The 15,323-nt window shown below is 41.4% G+C and overlaps 1 protein-coding gene across 1 annotated transcript; it reads left to right on the forward strand.

The window, feature by feature from the left end:
• Positions 1-6,062: 6,062 nt before the first annotated feature.
• On the forward strand, positions 6,063-14,959 carry prf1.3 (perforin 1.3). The gene is made up of 8 exons (XM_046038516.1): positions 6,063-6,102; positions 8,897-9,143; positions 9,470-9,511; positions 9,685-9,777; positions 9,993-10,129; positions 11,364-11,862; positions 13,249-13,619; positions 14,516-14,959. The coding sequence occupies exons 2-8, from the start codon at positions 8,904-8,906 to the stop codon at positions 14,817-14,819; spliced, it is 1,686 nt and encodes a 561-aa protein (XP_045894472.1). The 5' UTR covers positions 6,063-6,102; positions 8,897-8,903; the 3' UTR covers positions 14,820-14,959.
• Positions 14,960-15,323: the final 364 nt, after the last annotated feature.

The following is a 15,323-nucleotide window of genomic DNA, read 5'->3' on the forward strand; positions in this document are numbered from 1 at the left end:
AGGCAGCGATGGCGGCTCGACATCAGGTCAACCTGCTGCAACAAGATGGAGAAGTATTTAGACCTGTTTCTGAAGTAGAAGTACTCATGTTGCAGTAAAATGTTTCTCTGTTGTATCTGACGTTTCTGGATTAATATTCCTGATGCATTAATGTGCATGTGTCATTTTACTGCTGTTTATATCCTGTTGGCTAGTTTAATCATGTCGCTGTCCTGTGAGAACCACGTATCTCTAAACAGTCAGAAAAACAGCCTGTTTTTCAGCTTTGTGACGATGCTTTTTCCAGCAGATCCAAGGAGGGTTTATAAAGTTTATTCAGCTGAAGGAGGATTTTCCCCCGCCCGTTAAGGAACTCTTCATCCTGCAGTTCATCATCAACACCTGGAGATACGGGGTTTTCACTGGACAGGAGTTAGACACTAAAGTAAATTAGGGCTGCGCAATAAGACAATAATGATCATCGCCATGTAATTTTCCCCAAACAAATGTTCAATAAATGTTTGATTTAATTCATTTGATTCATAAACGGATTAGAACTTTTTTTTTTATTAAGAGATTTATTTTATTGAGGAAAAAAGATTTAACTTAATTTTACTTATTTGTTGAAAACAAATTTTATTTATTTTTTATAATAATTCTGCCTCAGATTAATGATCCACTGTTTGGCATCAAGTGTTTGTTCTGACCAGAAAACCACAATTAACCGTCTGGTTGAAAGAAATTATGGTTTGACATTTATCCTGGTAATTTTTAACTGTTTGTTTCCATGTTTTATTTACAGTTTTGTTTTGTTTAATATTTGTGTTCTGTGATGCTTTAAGTACACCAAGAGCTGTGTTGCATCTTTTTATATCCTGGCTGGGCCTTTAACCTGAATGCACATTAACCTGATGGGGTTAAATTGAGGTCCTCACAGGGTAGAAACTGCTGTTTGAGGGTTCAGATGTAGTTTCAGCGTTCCAGTTAGTTAGTTATGTTACTGCGAAGGCTTTCATGTAGTAGTGATGGTTACGGTTAGGGAATACATTATGTTAATGAGATGTCCCCACAAAGATAGCGCCACAAGGCTGTGTGTGTGTGTGTGTGAGTCTGTGTGTGAGTGTGTGTGTGTGTGTGTGTGTAAAGCTAAATACGAAAGTGTTATCACTGAGGCATCATTTAATCTCATAACGTCGCCGTGGAGACAAACAGGGCCATCACTGGCATCTGTGATAACCTAGAGGAGTGTGTGTGTGTGTGTGTGTGTGTGTGTGTGTGTGTGTGTGTGTGTGTGTCTGCACACACACACACACACACACACACACACACACACTTCCTCCCGCCCTTGAGCCTCGGCCCAAGGTGAAAGTGTTCGTCAGCTGCAGAGTGAGCGGCGTCCTGCAGGGGGAGGAAGAGACAACGGAGACAAACAGGAGGCAGATGGAGGGAAACGAGAGAAGGGAAGAGATAAAAGCGTGTGAAGGAGAAAGAGAGGGAAGAGACGGAGAGAGGGAGGAATAGAAATGGTCAGAGTAGAGGGAAAGGAAGAGGGATAAGATGGGAAGGAACTCTTTCATACTTATTTTAACTCTTTCATACAAGTCTTATTTTATTTTGCAACTTTAAATTATTTTTATATTTCTTACATAATTTCTTTCGTAGAGTTTATATTTTAGCACGTCCAAAAACATGCAGGCTAGGTTGATTGGTTACCCTAAATTGTCCTTATGAGCGTGAGTGGTTGTTCGTCTGTGTGTGGTCCTGTGATGGACTGGCGACCTGTCCAGGTTGGACCCCGCCTTGCGCCTGATGTCAGCCGGGATTGGCTCCAGCCCCCCTGTACGCAGGATAAGCAGTTGACGATGGATGGATATATTTTGACATTTATTCATTTTCATTCAATCTTTTCAACCAATTTTTTTTGTTTGTGTGTTTGTTTTCTTACTTAACTTACTTATTGAAATGACTTGTTATGATTCCAGCTCTCACGGCGGTGCTGTGTTGTTTATTTATGTCGCTTGACTGTTTTCTCTCTCAGTTGTCTTCCTATGTCAGCTGTTTATTGCCGCTGTTCGGCTGGTGGTCTCTTTGTTTTTTTGTTTTGTCTGTTTGTTTTTCTCCGCCCCAAGCCCCCGTCCCCCTTCTCTTGCAGGTGTTGTCCTTTCTCTGTGCTGTCCGTTTGTGCCCCCCCATCCCCACGTCTGCCCCCCTGTCCGACCCGGTGACAAATAAATTTAAATAAATAATAAAACAGACAAAAGGAGTATATAAACACAATATGGTATCCATCTCCTCGTACTCTATACCAGGCCGCTGAGCAGGACAGGTTTAAAAGAAAAAAAAGAAAGTTGTTTTTTCCTACATTTTATTTTAAAGTCCCTCATCTTGTACTTTTCATCTCCTCCTGTCCTTCTGCTGCGGTGATGCTTTAGTTTCCCTGCCTGAGATCAATCTAATGGATCTCATCTTATATAACGTGTCATCTGTTTTTATTCTTTATCCTTTAAACCGTGCACAACCTGATAATACTGTCAATAACTAGTCAATAGAGCTCGTCTGGATTTGAAAGAGAAGAGACAAAGACAAAGAAATTAAGGACAGAAGAAGAGGAAACAAGAGATTTATTGTTGCTGTGAGGTGAAAGGTTTGCTGTAGTGAAGTGTTTTGTCTAGACACATTATGTTGAGTGTAGTCAGCAGTGTGTGTGTGTGTGTGTGTGCTGACAGCATGCTGAGGAATCACTACAGTTACTGCAGCGGCAGCAGGACGGCAGCCAGTGAGCGACAAAATACTCACAGCAGCTGATTAAACTTTTCCTCAACTTCTGTAACATCACAAATTTTTTCGCAAGGCACTTTAGTTCACTTCTCGCCCCGTGATGTCACTTCACACGACTTTATGTCTTCACGTGAAACTGTCCTTACCAGAAAAACGCCCATATAGGTCGTTTGTGAAGCACGTTATGACCTATATTTAAGTTTGTTGTGCTAGCGACCTCTAGTGGCCGTACAACGGTAGCAAAGGAAGACGTCGGGTGACATATTATAAATAGCAATAAAGTCCGTGTAAGGAGGGAGAATCAAATCAACCTAACCAAGTGGTTTTGGTATCTAAACCGAACCAAGCGGTCTTAGTGCCTAAACCTAACCAAGTGGTTTTGGTGTCTAAACCTAACCAAGCGGTCTTAGTGCCTAAACCTAACCAAGGGGTTTTGGTATCTAAACCGAACCAAGCGGTCTTAGTGCCTAAACCTAACCAAGTGGTTTTGGTATCTAAACCGAACCAAGGAGTTTTGGTGCCTAAACCTAGCCAAGTGGTTTTGGTATCTAAACCGAACCAAGCGGTCTTAGTGCCTAAACCTAACCAAGTGGTTTTGGTATCTAAACCGAACCAAGCGGTCTTGGTGCCTAAACCTAACCAAGTGGTTTTGGAATCTAAACCTAACCAAGCGGTCTTGGTGCCTAAACCTAACCAAGTGGTTTTGGAATCTAAACCTAACCAAGCGGTCTTAGTGCCTAAACCTAACCAAGGGGTTTTGGTATCTAAACCGAACCAAGCGGTCTTGGTGCCTAAACCTAACCAAGTGGTTTTGGTATCTAAACCGAACCAAGCGGTCTTGGTGCCTAAACCTAACCAAGTGGTTTTGGTATCTAAACCGAACCAAGCGGTCTTGGTGCCTAAACCTAACCAAGTGGTTTTGGAATCTAAACCTAACCAAGTGGTTTTGGTGCCTAAACCTAACCAAGTGGTTTTGGTGCCTAAACCTAACCAAGTGGTTTTGGTGCCTAAACCTAACCAAGGGGTTTTGGTGCCTAAACCTAACCAAGTGGTTTTGGTGCCTAAACCTAACCAAGTGGTTTTGGTGCCTAAACCTAACCAAGGGGTTTTGGTGCCTAAACCTAACCAAGGGGTTTTGGTGCCTAAACCTAACCAAGTGGTTTTGGTGCCTAAACCTAACCAAGGGGTTTTGGTGCCTAAACCTAACCAAGTGGTTTTGGTGCTTAAACCTAACCAAGTGGTTTTGGTGCCTAAACCTAACCAAGTGGTTTTGGTGCCTAAACCTAACCAAGTGGTTTTGGTGCCTAAACCTAACCAAGGGGTTTTGGTGCCTAAACCTAACCAAGGGGTTTTGGTGCCTAAACCTAACCAAGGGGTTTTGGTGCTTAAACCTAACCAAGGGGTTTTGGTGCTTAAACCTAGGTTAGACACATATCCTTAAGCTGCGCAGGTAAAATAAGTGGTGTTTAATCGAAAAAACATTATAGTGTGGATGAAACGGTCTAAATTAAGCAATTTGGGTCCAGAAACAAGAGGTGAAAATCCAGAAATCCAGCAGACACAACAAGAAACACTAGGGACAATGCTGGTAACACGACGTCTGAAGAAACAAACGGGTGGAGATAACGAGACACATCAGACAATCAGGGCGCCCACAGAAAGGAATTAAAACAAGACGACAACACCAGGGGCAAATCAACTTCATTTTGTTAGCGACACTAAGGCTGCGTTCAGACTGCAGGCCAATGTGACCCAAATCCGACTGTTTTGACCATATGTGACTCAGATCTGATCTTTTTATGACAGTGTGAACAGGCCAAGTCACATGGAATCTGATCTTTTCCAGTTCGGTACTGGGCCACTTCCGTATGTGGTCCAAATCCGATACAGATCGGATCTTTTTAAATGCGTCCTGAGTCTGGACACTGAGGACGCATTTGATGTGACTTTGACATCACTGTAGAGCAGCTGTTGTCACAGTTCTGCTGTAGACGGAGCCGAGGGAGAGAGTGAGCAGTGGGGCAAGAAACCCTAAATAAAAGGACAGAAAGTTGTGAACACTTGTCATAATTCGGGAAAAATGTGACTCGTGAAAGGACAATGAAAAACGTTATTGTTATTCTTCTGCGCATGCGGGTCACTTTCAGGCCGCGGACAGTTACGTGAACTGTCAAACAAAATAAATCGGATCTGGGGAAAAAAATCGTAATTGAGCATTAAGGCCTGCAGTCTGAACGTAGCCTGAAGTGCATATGTCCATGAAAGTGAGGACATTTTGTTTGAACCTGCCAGAAAGTGACAACAGTGTGATCTGCGCTGCAACTTTTCTGCTGAGTCTGAAGTTTGTTTGTCTCTTAAACTTGATGACACGCACGAACACACTCACACACCTTTTTTTCTAAATGAACCACATGACGTTTAACCAACAAAACTGTCTTCTTCTCTCTTCCTTGGGCGAAACACAGATCATCATCAGTTTAGCTTTTACAGAAGAAGACATTTACTCGTTCACATGAAAATGTTTCGCTACTAAACACCGCATCATCAGAGATTTTAGGATAATGAGATGAAAGCACCAGTTTAGTGAGGACTGTCAAGAAATGTTAAAACATGAAATCTGATTAACTCAATCCAGAGTTGATCATTCTAAAAATAAAATTTACTCAAAAAAACAACTATTTTTTCTCCAAATAACTATTTTTTTTAAGATTTTGTTCCTCTAAATGTTATGGTTTTATTCTTGAAACATTACAAGTTTATTCTCTGTTAAAATATGTCTTTTTTTCCCAAAACAATTCAAAATTCTCTTGAAACAATATTTTTTTCCTCAGAAATAAAAACTTCATTTTGAGTTTTTAAGATTTTCTTTTTAAAAACATGACTTTTGTCTAAATGTTTAGATTTTTCTCATAAAATTGCAACTTCTTCTGTAATATTATGACTTTCCAAAATTACTTTTTTCTCATAACATTACGAATTCTTTCTCTAAAACAGGAATTCATCTCAAGTTGTTCAAACTTTCTCTAAATAATATGACTTTTTCTTCATAAAATTACATCTATATATTTTTTTTATTGTTAAAAAACCCCATTTTTCTTTCAAAGTCTTGTGACTTTTGCTGTAAAACTCAGCTGAGTGAGTTGCCTGTCAGGGGTTTATAACTATCTGTAGTAAAAGAGGAAACATAAAGAGCATCTGGAGGCGTGATCACACTCTGAGACACAATAACATCTCGCTAAGTGTTTTTAAAATCAGCCACAGAGCAGCTTCTCACACATCAGTTCGACGTGCAGGACTCTGCAGACAGACTCTTCATAAACCGTCAACGGCATCAACTCTCTGAAGGTAAAGGAAGTTTGTTGGAAGTAGAAATCAAACTTTAAGCAATCAGGTCATTTTTTATCAACATGGAACATTTACTGTGTATTTCTTGGCATTTATTCAATAACTGTAATATACCTTCACTGATTGTTTGATTGATAGATTTAATGATCCCCTCTGAAAATACTTCACCTCAGAAGAAAGAAGACCCCAAAATCTTGTCTCGTCTGGTGCTCACTTTAAGTTACGAAAGCTATCATTAAAGAAATGGCACAGTGCGAAACTTTATTAAGATGAAAATTCTGAGATGGAAAAATTAAAATGACTTCTTCCCATCTTACCTTAAGTTTTTAGTAAAAAAAAAGTTAATCGTATCTCATTATTCTGACATGTAGGGCTACAATTAACGATTGTTTTCTTTATCGAATAATGTCTTGATTATTTTCTAAATTAAATGATTAGTTCTTAGGTCCAGAAAATAGTGAAAATAGTCCATTGGTGTTTCCCAAAGGCCGAGGTGACTTCCTCAAATGTCTTCTTTTGTCCACGACCCAAATATATTCAGATAACTGTTATAGAAGAGCAAAGAAGACAGAAAATATTCACATTTGACGAGCTGGAATCAGAGAATTTAGATGTTTTTTCTTTAAAAACGGACTTAAAGCAATTAGTTGATTATCAAAATTGTTGGTGATTAATTTAGTAGTTTAGTGATAGTTGAAAATAAAACAAGCTAAATTAAGAAAATATGACATATTAATACAAAACATGTTAAATTGTGTGGCGTCCTGGAAGATGGAGGTGGTGGATTGAGACCCTGACCAAGTAATTTCAGTTTGGGTACTGATGGGCTTCCATAGAAAACAAACAGATTGAGTTAATTAATTGATAACTGCAAACATGCTTACACATCTTTGGTCTTTTGAGACCTGTTACTGATGTAACGCCAATATCTAAACCATAGTAAACTGTTAGAAGAATGCCAAGAAATGTGGTGTACTGTGTTTCACACCGGCTGCTTTTATCTGCATTAATTCACGGTATCAGGGACAACAAGGTGCCACCAAACAGAAAAAAACAACATAACCTGCAGTTTTTAAACTTTGCTCAGATCTTTTTAGACATTTTCAACTTTGTGGAGCAAAACATTAGAAAGACAGTGATTTCCAAAAATACTGAACAGGTTTGAGGATCAAAGGGAGTTGAGTGAATGAAGTGGACTGGCTGTAATGTGGCCCAAGGTGTCTGAGACTCGAGGGATGCATTCAAGGGTTAAATATGTAAAACTTAAATTAATAGCTGAGTCCCAAATAGCTGCCTGTCCCCGTTTATCGGCCTGGTGTGGAAACAAATAAATGCAGGTGTCGATTAGACAAGAAGTTCTTTGGATGTTTAAAACCATTTGAAGTCTGCCGGGTCACCTGCATGAGCTAGGTCTAAGTTGCTAAGATCGTGAATACAAATATAAATGTTTAAACTTTTGGCAGTATGGACGTGCTACTGATCGTTAGATCAGTTAGATTCTCCACAATTCAATCGTTCAGTTCATTTTACGGAGACAACAATCCCCAAAGTCTAATTCATTCAGATGGTGAACAAGAGATGAACAAAAGTGCCAAGTCCCGTTACCTTGAAGCGCTCTTTAAGTCGAAATGTGTCCGTTCCTTGATTTATATTCTTTTAGTCTGCACGGGTCAAAAGAATCAAAACAGCTTTTCATAAAAATGAATCTGTCTGAGCTAAATCAAATAAATTATTTGATATGATTTGATATGCTAATTTTTATAAAAGTAGTGTAGCTTGGGGTAAGACGCCCCCTAAGCTCAATGTATATTTCTGACACATTAAAGATTTTTTTTGATTGTTTTTTGTATCTTTAACAAGGCTATGCTTTGGGTAACATATTATAAAATAAATAGCTACAGTTGACAAATTAATTTGTATTTAATCAAATGTATTTGATTACTATCACTTTAATATGCCCGAATTAAAGATAAAATAAACTCCAAGTAGCTGGTTAAAAGCAAGGGGATTATAGACCTGTGTTGTAGAAGTAAACTTGCCTTATATTATTAGATTTCCTATAATTTATTTCTCAAACAGTGAGCTTCATTAGCAGAAAGTCAGAGGTAAAATATGCGCATGAATGTGCATACAAAATGTGAGCCTATGTGAGCTTCTAACCTCAGACTTCTACCTCAGACTCTCTGATAGTGAAGCTGCTGATTGGCTGACGGGTCTCTCCAGAGTCTAAATAACATCTAACTTACAAACGATCAACCATAAAGCGGCACAGCGACCGGGTGGGGCGTCTTACCCCAAACATACTAATCTAGCATTTTACTACTTTAACCAAAAACTATAAAAACATTTCTCTCTAAACAATTGCATAACTTATCTCCCCTTAATGTAAATATACAAAAATTTCCAGCTTATTTAAACTGACACAAAAATTAGATCAACTTAGGTCAGAATGGCTTTTATCAAATAAGTATAAAAATTGTGATGAAACAGAGAACCTTTTTAGTTCAGGGAGACGAGGGGCAGACAGAAGAAATGTTGAGGAAAATTGTGACATTTTGTGTTAGAATTACCGTGGGGGGGCATTTTACCCCATGTTACCCTAATATTCATACTGGTTGAAACAATTTGATAGTAGCCTGTTTCAGTTTTGTGCAGAAGTAATTAAAGGCCTTACTCACATGGACGCCTGTCCCAAATATAGGCGGGGTCAATTCAGTGATTTTAGTATCATGTAACATCATAATTCTGACAGGTTTCACGGCAGTCTGTCTCTTCTTCACCTCTTTTCTTTCAGTTCTACGATGCTCTCCTCCTCCCATCTCCTCCTCCTCCTCTTCCTCCCTCGGTCTCTGGGTTGTCAGACCGCCTCCTACACGGAGTGTCAGCAGGCTCCGTTTGTACCGGGTCACAACCTGGCTGGCGAAGGCTTCAACGTGGTGATGATGAAGACCAGTGGCGCCAGCGTGGTCGACGTCAAGAACTTCATGGTCGGAGGAGTTCAGGGGAACTGCACCTTGTGCCACAACAACCTCCTCAACAAGGTCAGAGCTGCTCCGTGGTGGAAGAAGTAGTTTATCCATTACTGTAGTCAAACCTTACTTAAGGAAAAGTACGTATTATCAGCAAATGCACATAAAGTATACATAAATAACCAGATGTCTGTCTGTGCTGTTGAAGTTTACTACAGTAATTAGCACAATTATGCAAATACTGCGGCCATTCTGTGGCTCCACTGCTGATGTTTAACCCATTAAGTGAGATTATTTTTGTGCCTTCAGCAGCTTCACCAAGGGTTTTTTTTGTTAGCACATGCAAATATTTTAGGAATAACTGAACTAACTAACCTCTGTGCATCCTCTTCAAACAGACCCAGAAACTCCCTGCGTCAATCCTGGACTGGCGGGTCAAGGTCAGTAAAAAATCACTTTGACTGAAAATTCATCAATAAATATTGATAAAATGGAGGATTATTGGAATGATGTTTATGGCAGTGATGAGCTTGTGAAGCCTTGTATTGTAAATTAAGTACAACATGGCCACGTTAGGGTGTACAGCATTACCCAGCATCCTCTCTGGCCCCAGGTGCTATGCCATCGCAAGCTAACGCGTAAGATCTTTGAGTCCAGCCAGTCAGTCATGGAAGACACAAGCAAATCCCTCGGAGTCAACTGGAAGGTAGGAGTTTTTTTAATTATTCAATTTTGATGGAATTTGACCTGTGAATCTGTGACGTCAGCACTCTTTCAAAGGTATCTGCCTATCCTGCCCAGACCAAAACTAACTTTTAAATTCAGTAGTTCAACAGCTATGTGAGCAAACATCAGAGCAGAGTGCTGATGTTACAGACTATGTGTGCAGTAGTTAATTGCACCTGCTGTGATGTGGCTCAGGTGGGCCTCGGCATTTCTGGACTCGGTGGTTTTGCAATCGGAGGATCACACTCCACCACATCAAAGTTTGCAGAAAGCCACAGCAGGAAAGACAAGTTCTCCTTCGTCACCCACAACTTTGAATGCAAATACTACACGTGAGTACTGAAATTAGGTTGTTTTGCTATAAAGGCATTTTTGTAAGCCTGGAAAAGACTTTCCTCACAGATGCAACGTTTCTGTGGAGATATGCAAATTTCAATTAATTGTTCAAAACATCAAAACGTTTTCACATCAGTATGAGTTTCCAGGTGTTGGAGAGTATAAACACATATGTGGAAACAGTAGTATGAAGCCTGTAGTATCTCAGCGGGAACTGTTAAAGTCTGATCCATGTCCTCAGGTCACTTGAGTCAGCGTCGGTTGAAGTCTACAAGTTTGAAACAAATCTGTTTGTGTAGCGTTAGGAAGAACTCATCTGTGACTGCAGGCTACAGGCTCCAGGCTACATTAGCCGCTACTAGCATAACAGCAAGCGAGAAGCTTGCTGTTATGTCAGCGATCTGAGTCAAACACGGAAGTCCCTTAAACCTGCATTCTATTGAATGGCCAGCAGGGGGGCAACTCTTCTGGTTTCAAAAAGAATTGAGGCTCCATTACAAATAACAGTAAAATGTTTCTACTTGTCAGCTGATTTATTCCCTCAGTAAACACTTTCCTGATGAGTTTATGGTCTCAGTCACTAGTTTCAAGTCTTCTTCAACACAGCATGATGTTTATTTAGTAAATTATGGTCCCATTTAGAGGAACATAGACCAGGAAGCAGGGGAGGCTTTAGGGCGGTACTATCTGTGATTGACAAGTCGTTACCATGACGACCTGTCAGTCAGGCTAGAGTGACTCACCTGTACCCACAGCACTGTGTAAATTTAACCAGCGCTGTTAAAAAAACTTATTAGGATATGGCTGTTCACTTTCTCTGGTGAGTACATTTAGTTTTAAGCCTGTTGTTTGCTAGACAAAATTATCAGCCATGTTAAAATGACGTTAACGTAAGTTAACGTGAATTACAGATGCACCTAGCTAAGAAAGGTAGCTAGCTCCACACACGGCTGTTAGCTCCACCGTCTCGTCCAAATCTGGTCACATCCAGTGCCGCTGGTTGCAAAAATCAACATGACGGCCCCCTATCAGCCAAACTCAAGGCGCAGGTAATGTAAGCGCCAGGTTTTGACCAGGAAGAAGATTGTATGGAATCAATCATTCAATAAATATAAATTTTGATCCTATTTTTTTACAAGATTGAGTCCAATGGTGTTTCAGCCTGTAAATCAATGGAGTGCTTTTAGTGAAGAAAAAATGAATAAAATCATTCTCCTTGTTTACCTTCAGCTTCCGTCTTCACACCCGCCCTCCACTGAGTAAGGAGTTTGAGGGTTCCCTAAAGAACCTTCCCCCCACCTACGACCCCAAGAACGCTGCACCTTTCCAACAGTTCATCTCTATCTATGGGACCCACTTCATCCGGCAGGTTCACCTCGGGGGTCAAGTGACCTCCATCACCGCCATCCGGACCTGCGAGGCCGCCATGAGCAAGATGGATGTCCACACTGTTAGCAACTGCCTGTCTGTCGAGGCCGAAGCGGTCATCAAAGGCATCAAATTCGACGCAGCCCTTGGCTTCTGCCGCAACAAGAGCAGCAGCCTAAAAACAGGAGCAACCTTCAGCCAGGCCTTCTCCGACCGGACCACCATGGTTCTGGGAGGAGACGGGAATGTGGGGGACATCCTGTTCAGACCCAATGGTGCCGCAGGGTACAAGAAGTGGCTCAGTTCCCTGATGAGGGTCCCAGGTGTGGTGTCCTACGAAGTCAGCCCCCTGCACTTGCTGGTGAGGAACAAATTAAGGGCAAATCAAGTTGAGGAGCTTATTTACAGTTTTTTAGATAATCTAACTGAAGTCTAGTGTCTAGTGGCCAAGCTCCATTTTGGGATGCATTTTAAAACCAATTAGATTGCAAAAAATTGCTTCATGCCAAATGTTGATGATGACCCTAAATCTTAATTCACCTCCCCTGACTGTTATTGGTAATTAAGGTAGTAAATGTTATCTAGCAAGCACACAAGCTAGCTCAAACTGTTCTCACTCCCAAATCGTCACATATGGATGCATGGTCAAGACCCACTGGCGTCAGTTTCTAATGAACCGGGAAGCCGCTTAGCATCATAGTTCAACGCACTGGGGGAAGCCCTGTAGCGTAATTTATGAATGCCAAAAGCCGGTATCATTTGAGTGGTGTTTGTTTCCGTGTAAAACAAAAAGTGTCACAACGTAGGTTATGCAAGCTTTGTAAGTACAGTTAGTTAACTTACGTAAGTTAAGTTTTTTAACCCTAACCATTACCTTTTCCTAAACAAGCAGTTTTGGTGCTAAATAAATTGTGACATTTCACAACGTTAACCACTAGTTTTATTTTGAACGTCTAACCGAATGTTGCATATTTATTCTTGCTAACTTGACCGTGGAGCCCTACATCTTCAAAAATGACAAAAGGGTACCAAGAGCATTAAAAAGCAATGCCAAGGGTGCCGACCAAGCGTCCATATGTGATGAGATGGGAGTGAGATTGCAAGGGCTAAATAATGTTTGCTAGGTAACTTACAAGCACACCAGCTAATGAGCTAATAGTTATCTAGACAGGCTGCTGGTCAACTAAACTAACTACTAACTTAAAAGTAGGCTACTGTTAGTGTGTTTTCAGCAGCAGGTGACTTGACCGTTAGCTAAACCCCTGTATCATACATTCAATTCAATTTTATTTATATAGCGCCAAATCACAACAACAGTTATCTCACAGTGCTTTTCATAAAGAGCAGGTCTAGACCGTACTCTGTGATGATATTTACAGAAGCCCAACAGTTCCCACCAAGAGCAAGCACTAGGCGACAGAGGCAAGGAAAAACTTCCTTTAAGAGGCAGAAACCTCGAGCAGAACCATGACAGCAAAACCTTTCCAAATTTTAGGTGCCCAAATTTGATCAGCAAGAACAGAACGAGATGCTTTTGGGAAAATACATTGTTGGGCTGAGACTAATGGAAAAGAGACTAGCTTGCTCTCTATAATGTCTTCAAACTGATAACAATGTTGAGTGTCTGCTGACTGGTTGTACTGGAAAATGAAGAACACCGTCTGGAGGTAAAGGGTCTACGGCAGGAAAGGGAACTTCAAAGTCCACGATTTTCATTCCTAATAAACTCTGTGCTTTTGTTCTGTAGGTGACAAACAACTCCACCCTAAAGTCCAACCTAGGTCAAGCCATCAGCGACTACATCCGCAACAGTGCGAAGTCACTCCGCTGCCCGGCAGGATGCAAGGTCGGCCACCAGAAACAGGACTGTGCATGTCAGTGTAAAGGACACCGCATGGTCAACTCCGACTGCTGCCCAGCCGAGACCGGCGTAGCCAAGCTGAATGTGACGGTGGTTCGAGCTGAGGGGCTGTGGGGAGACTATGTCACCAAGACAGACGGATACGTTAAGGTTTTCTACAATAAACAAGCTTACACAACACGAGTGATCTGGAACAACGACTTCCCCGTCTGGAATGAGCTCTTTCACTTCGAAACCGTCAACATACGGGACAAAAAGTGAGTGAATCTAACCTCTACTCATCTGATCTAAAATAATCTCAAATAAAATGTAGAGGTGAGACCTGACAGAGGGGATAAGGTCTAAAATCCTTCAGGCGTCTTAGCTCAAAGTCTCTTGTGTGCTTTTTTAACCCGGGTATGTTAGTTTCTTAGAAATATAAGCATTTTAGCCCCTGGTAGCTCCTGTCCCGCTTTCATGTGAAGTCCACCATTAGCTATTTTGTCTTGCTGACATTCAGGAGCAGGTAATTGTCATGACACCAGAGTTACAGCCCCTCACAGACACAGTACTCCCTTTTTCACGACGAAACATCAAAATTGAACGTCATGCCACGGACACACCGTTTGTTGAACCCTAAAAAGCTTTGGATCTTTGGATGACACTGCCCACATTTGAAGTTGATCAGCAGGGGACTCAGGACACATCCTGAACATCAGGGAGCCAGTGTTGAGGGTGGTAGGTGGATAAGGTGTTGATGTTCCCACCTAGGGAGTCTCGTCGTCACTGTGAGGTTGGCAGGAAATTAGCGGATACTTCAGAATATTGGCTGAAATAGTCTGAAACAGCCAGGGACATATCACCCCACAATGTGTTTTTACGCTTTTGTGCTGACGAAACAAATGAGATCAGTCAATCAGTGAGCCTTAGAGGTGCTGGAAGGATGATTCTTCTGGCTTTGACCAGAGCCAGGTTAGATGTTTCCCCTTGTTTCCAGTCTCACTGTACAGACACGAGCTTGGCACCAAAATGAACATCTCTGCACGGAAGAGAATCATATTTAGTAAAACTATTTCTTTGTAGACACAAATCCTGTCTGGTGTACATTAAACATTGTATTTTTGTTTGCTAATGGATCAGAAGCTGATGACACACCTGTGTATTTCCTTCACAGACCAATCCGTTTTGAGGTTTGGGACCGGGACTACGGCTGGGACGACGACCTGCTCGGAAAAGCGGAAGTGGTGCCCACGACGTACCTCAATACCAAGAAGTTTCCGATGAACCACGGCTCACTGGTCATCCAGCTGTCTGTTGTGTGTGCTCCCAGCCTGCAGGGGTCGCTGTGTGACCAGTACCTTGCTACGCCAAGCTACGAGGGCATTATGGGATACATGAAGGAAGACCGGCAGGACCACTGGGGTTCAGGGAAGTCGGGTCCTGAGGCTGATGGGGCTCACGGCAGCTCCTTTCTTTGAATTTCCTCTAATCAATACACCGCTGCCCTTCTTAAGATTTGATGTATTTGCTGTTCTAGATGTTTCAGTGCTTCTTCTTGCTTTTTGGCGCTACAGTGATTTATTATTCGCTGTAAATTGACACACACCAATAAAACAAAGAGCTGAGTTCAAAGCCCTCATACTTTCTCACCTTCACACACCTGACCCGTCACTGAGTGAAGAGTCTGTAACTTAATTGACCCTTCTCTAAGCCACGCCCCTCGTAGTAACTGTTGCTAAGTCCGACAAACTGTCGGACCTGACGGACTTTAATCACAGCGCTGCCGCTGTTTATCACTGCACTCCCTGGAGAAATATTATTGTCAAAAAGAAGCAGACAGTTTTGCAGTTGCATTGTGCATTTGAAGGTCAGACTGACTCAAACTGATGTGAAAAAAATAATGATAGATGCTAAAGCCTACCAATCACAGAGTAAAAGTGAACCACCGATTATTGACTATTGAGACAAAACACAACGATATT

Source organism: Micropterus dolomieu, linkage group LG02, assembly GCF_021292245.1.
Source record: "Micropterus dolomieu isolate WLL.071019.BEF.003 ecotype Adirondacks linkage group LG02, ASM2129224v1, whole genome shotgun sequence".
In the NCBI taxonomy this organism is placed as follows: domain Eukaryota; kingdom Metazoa; phylum Chordata; class Actinopteri; order Centrarchiformes; family Centrarchidae; genus Micropterus; species Micropterus dolomieu.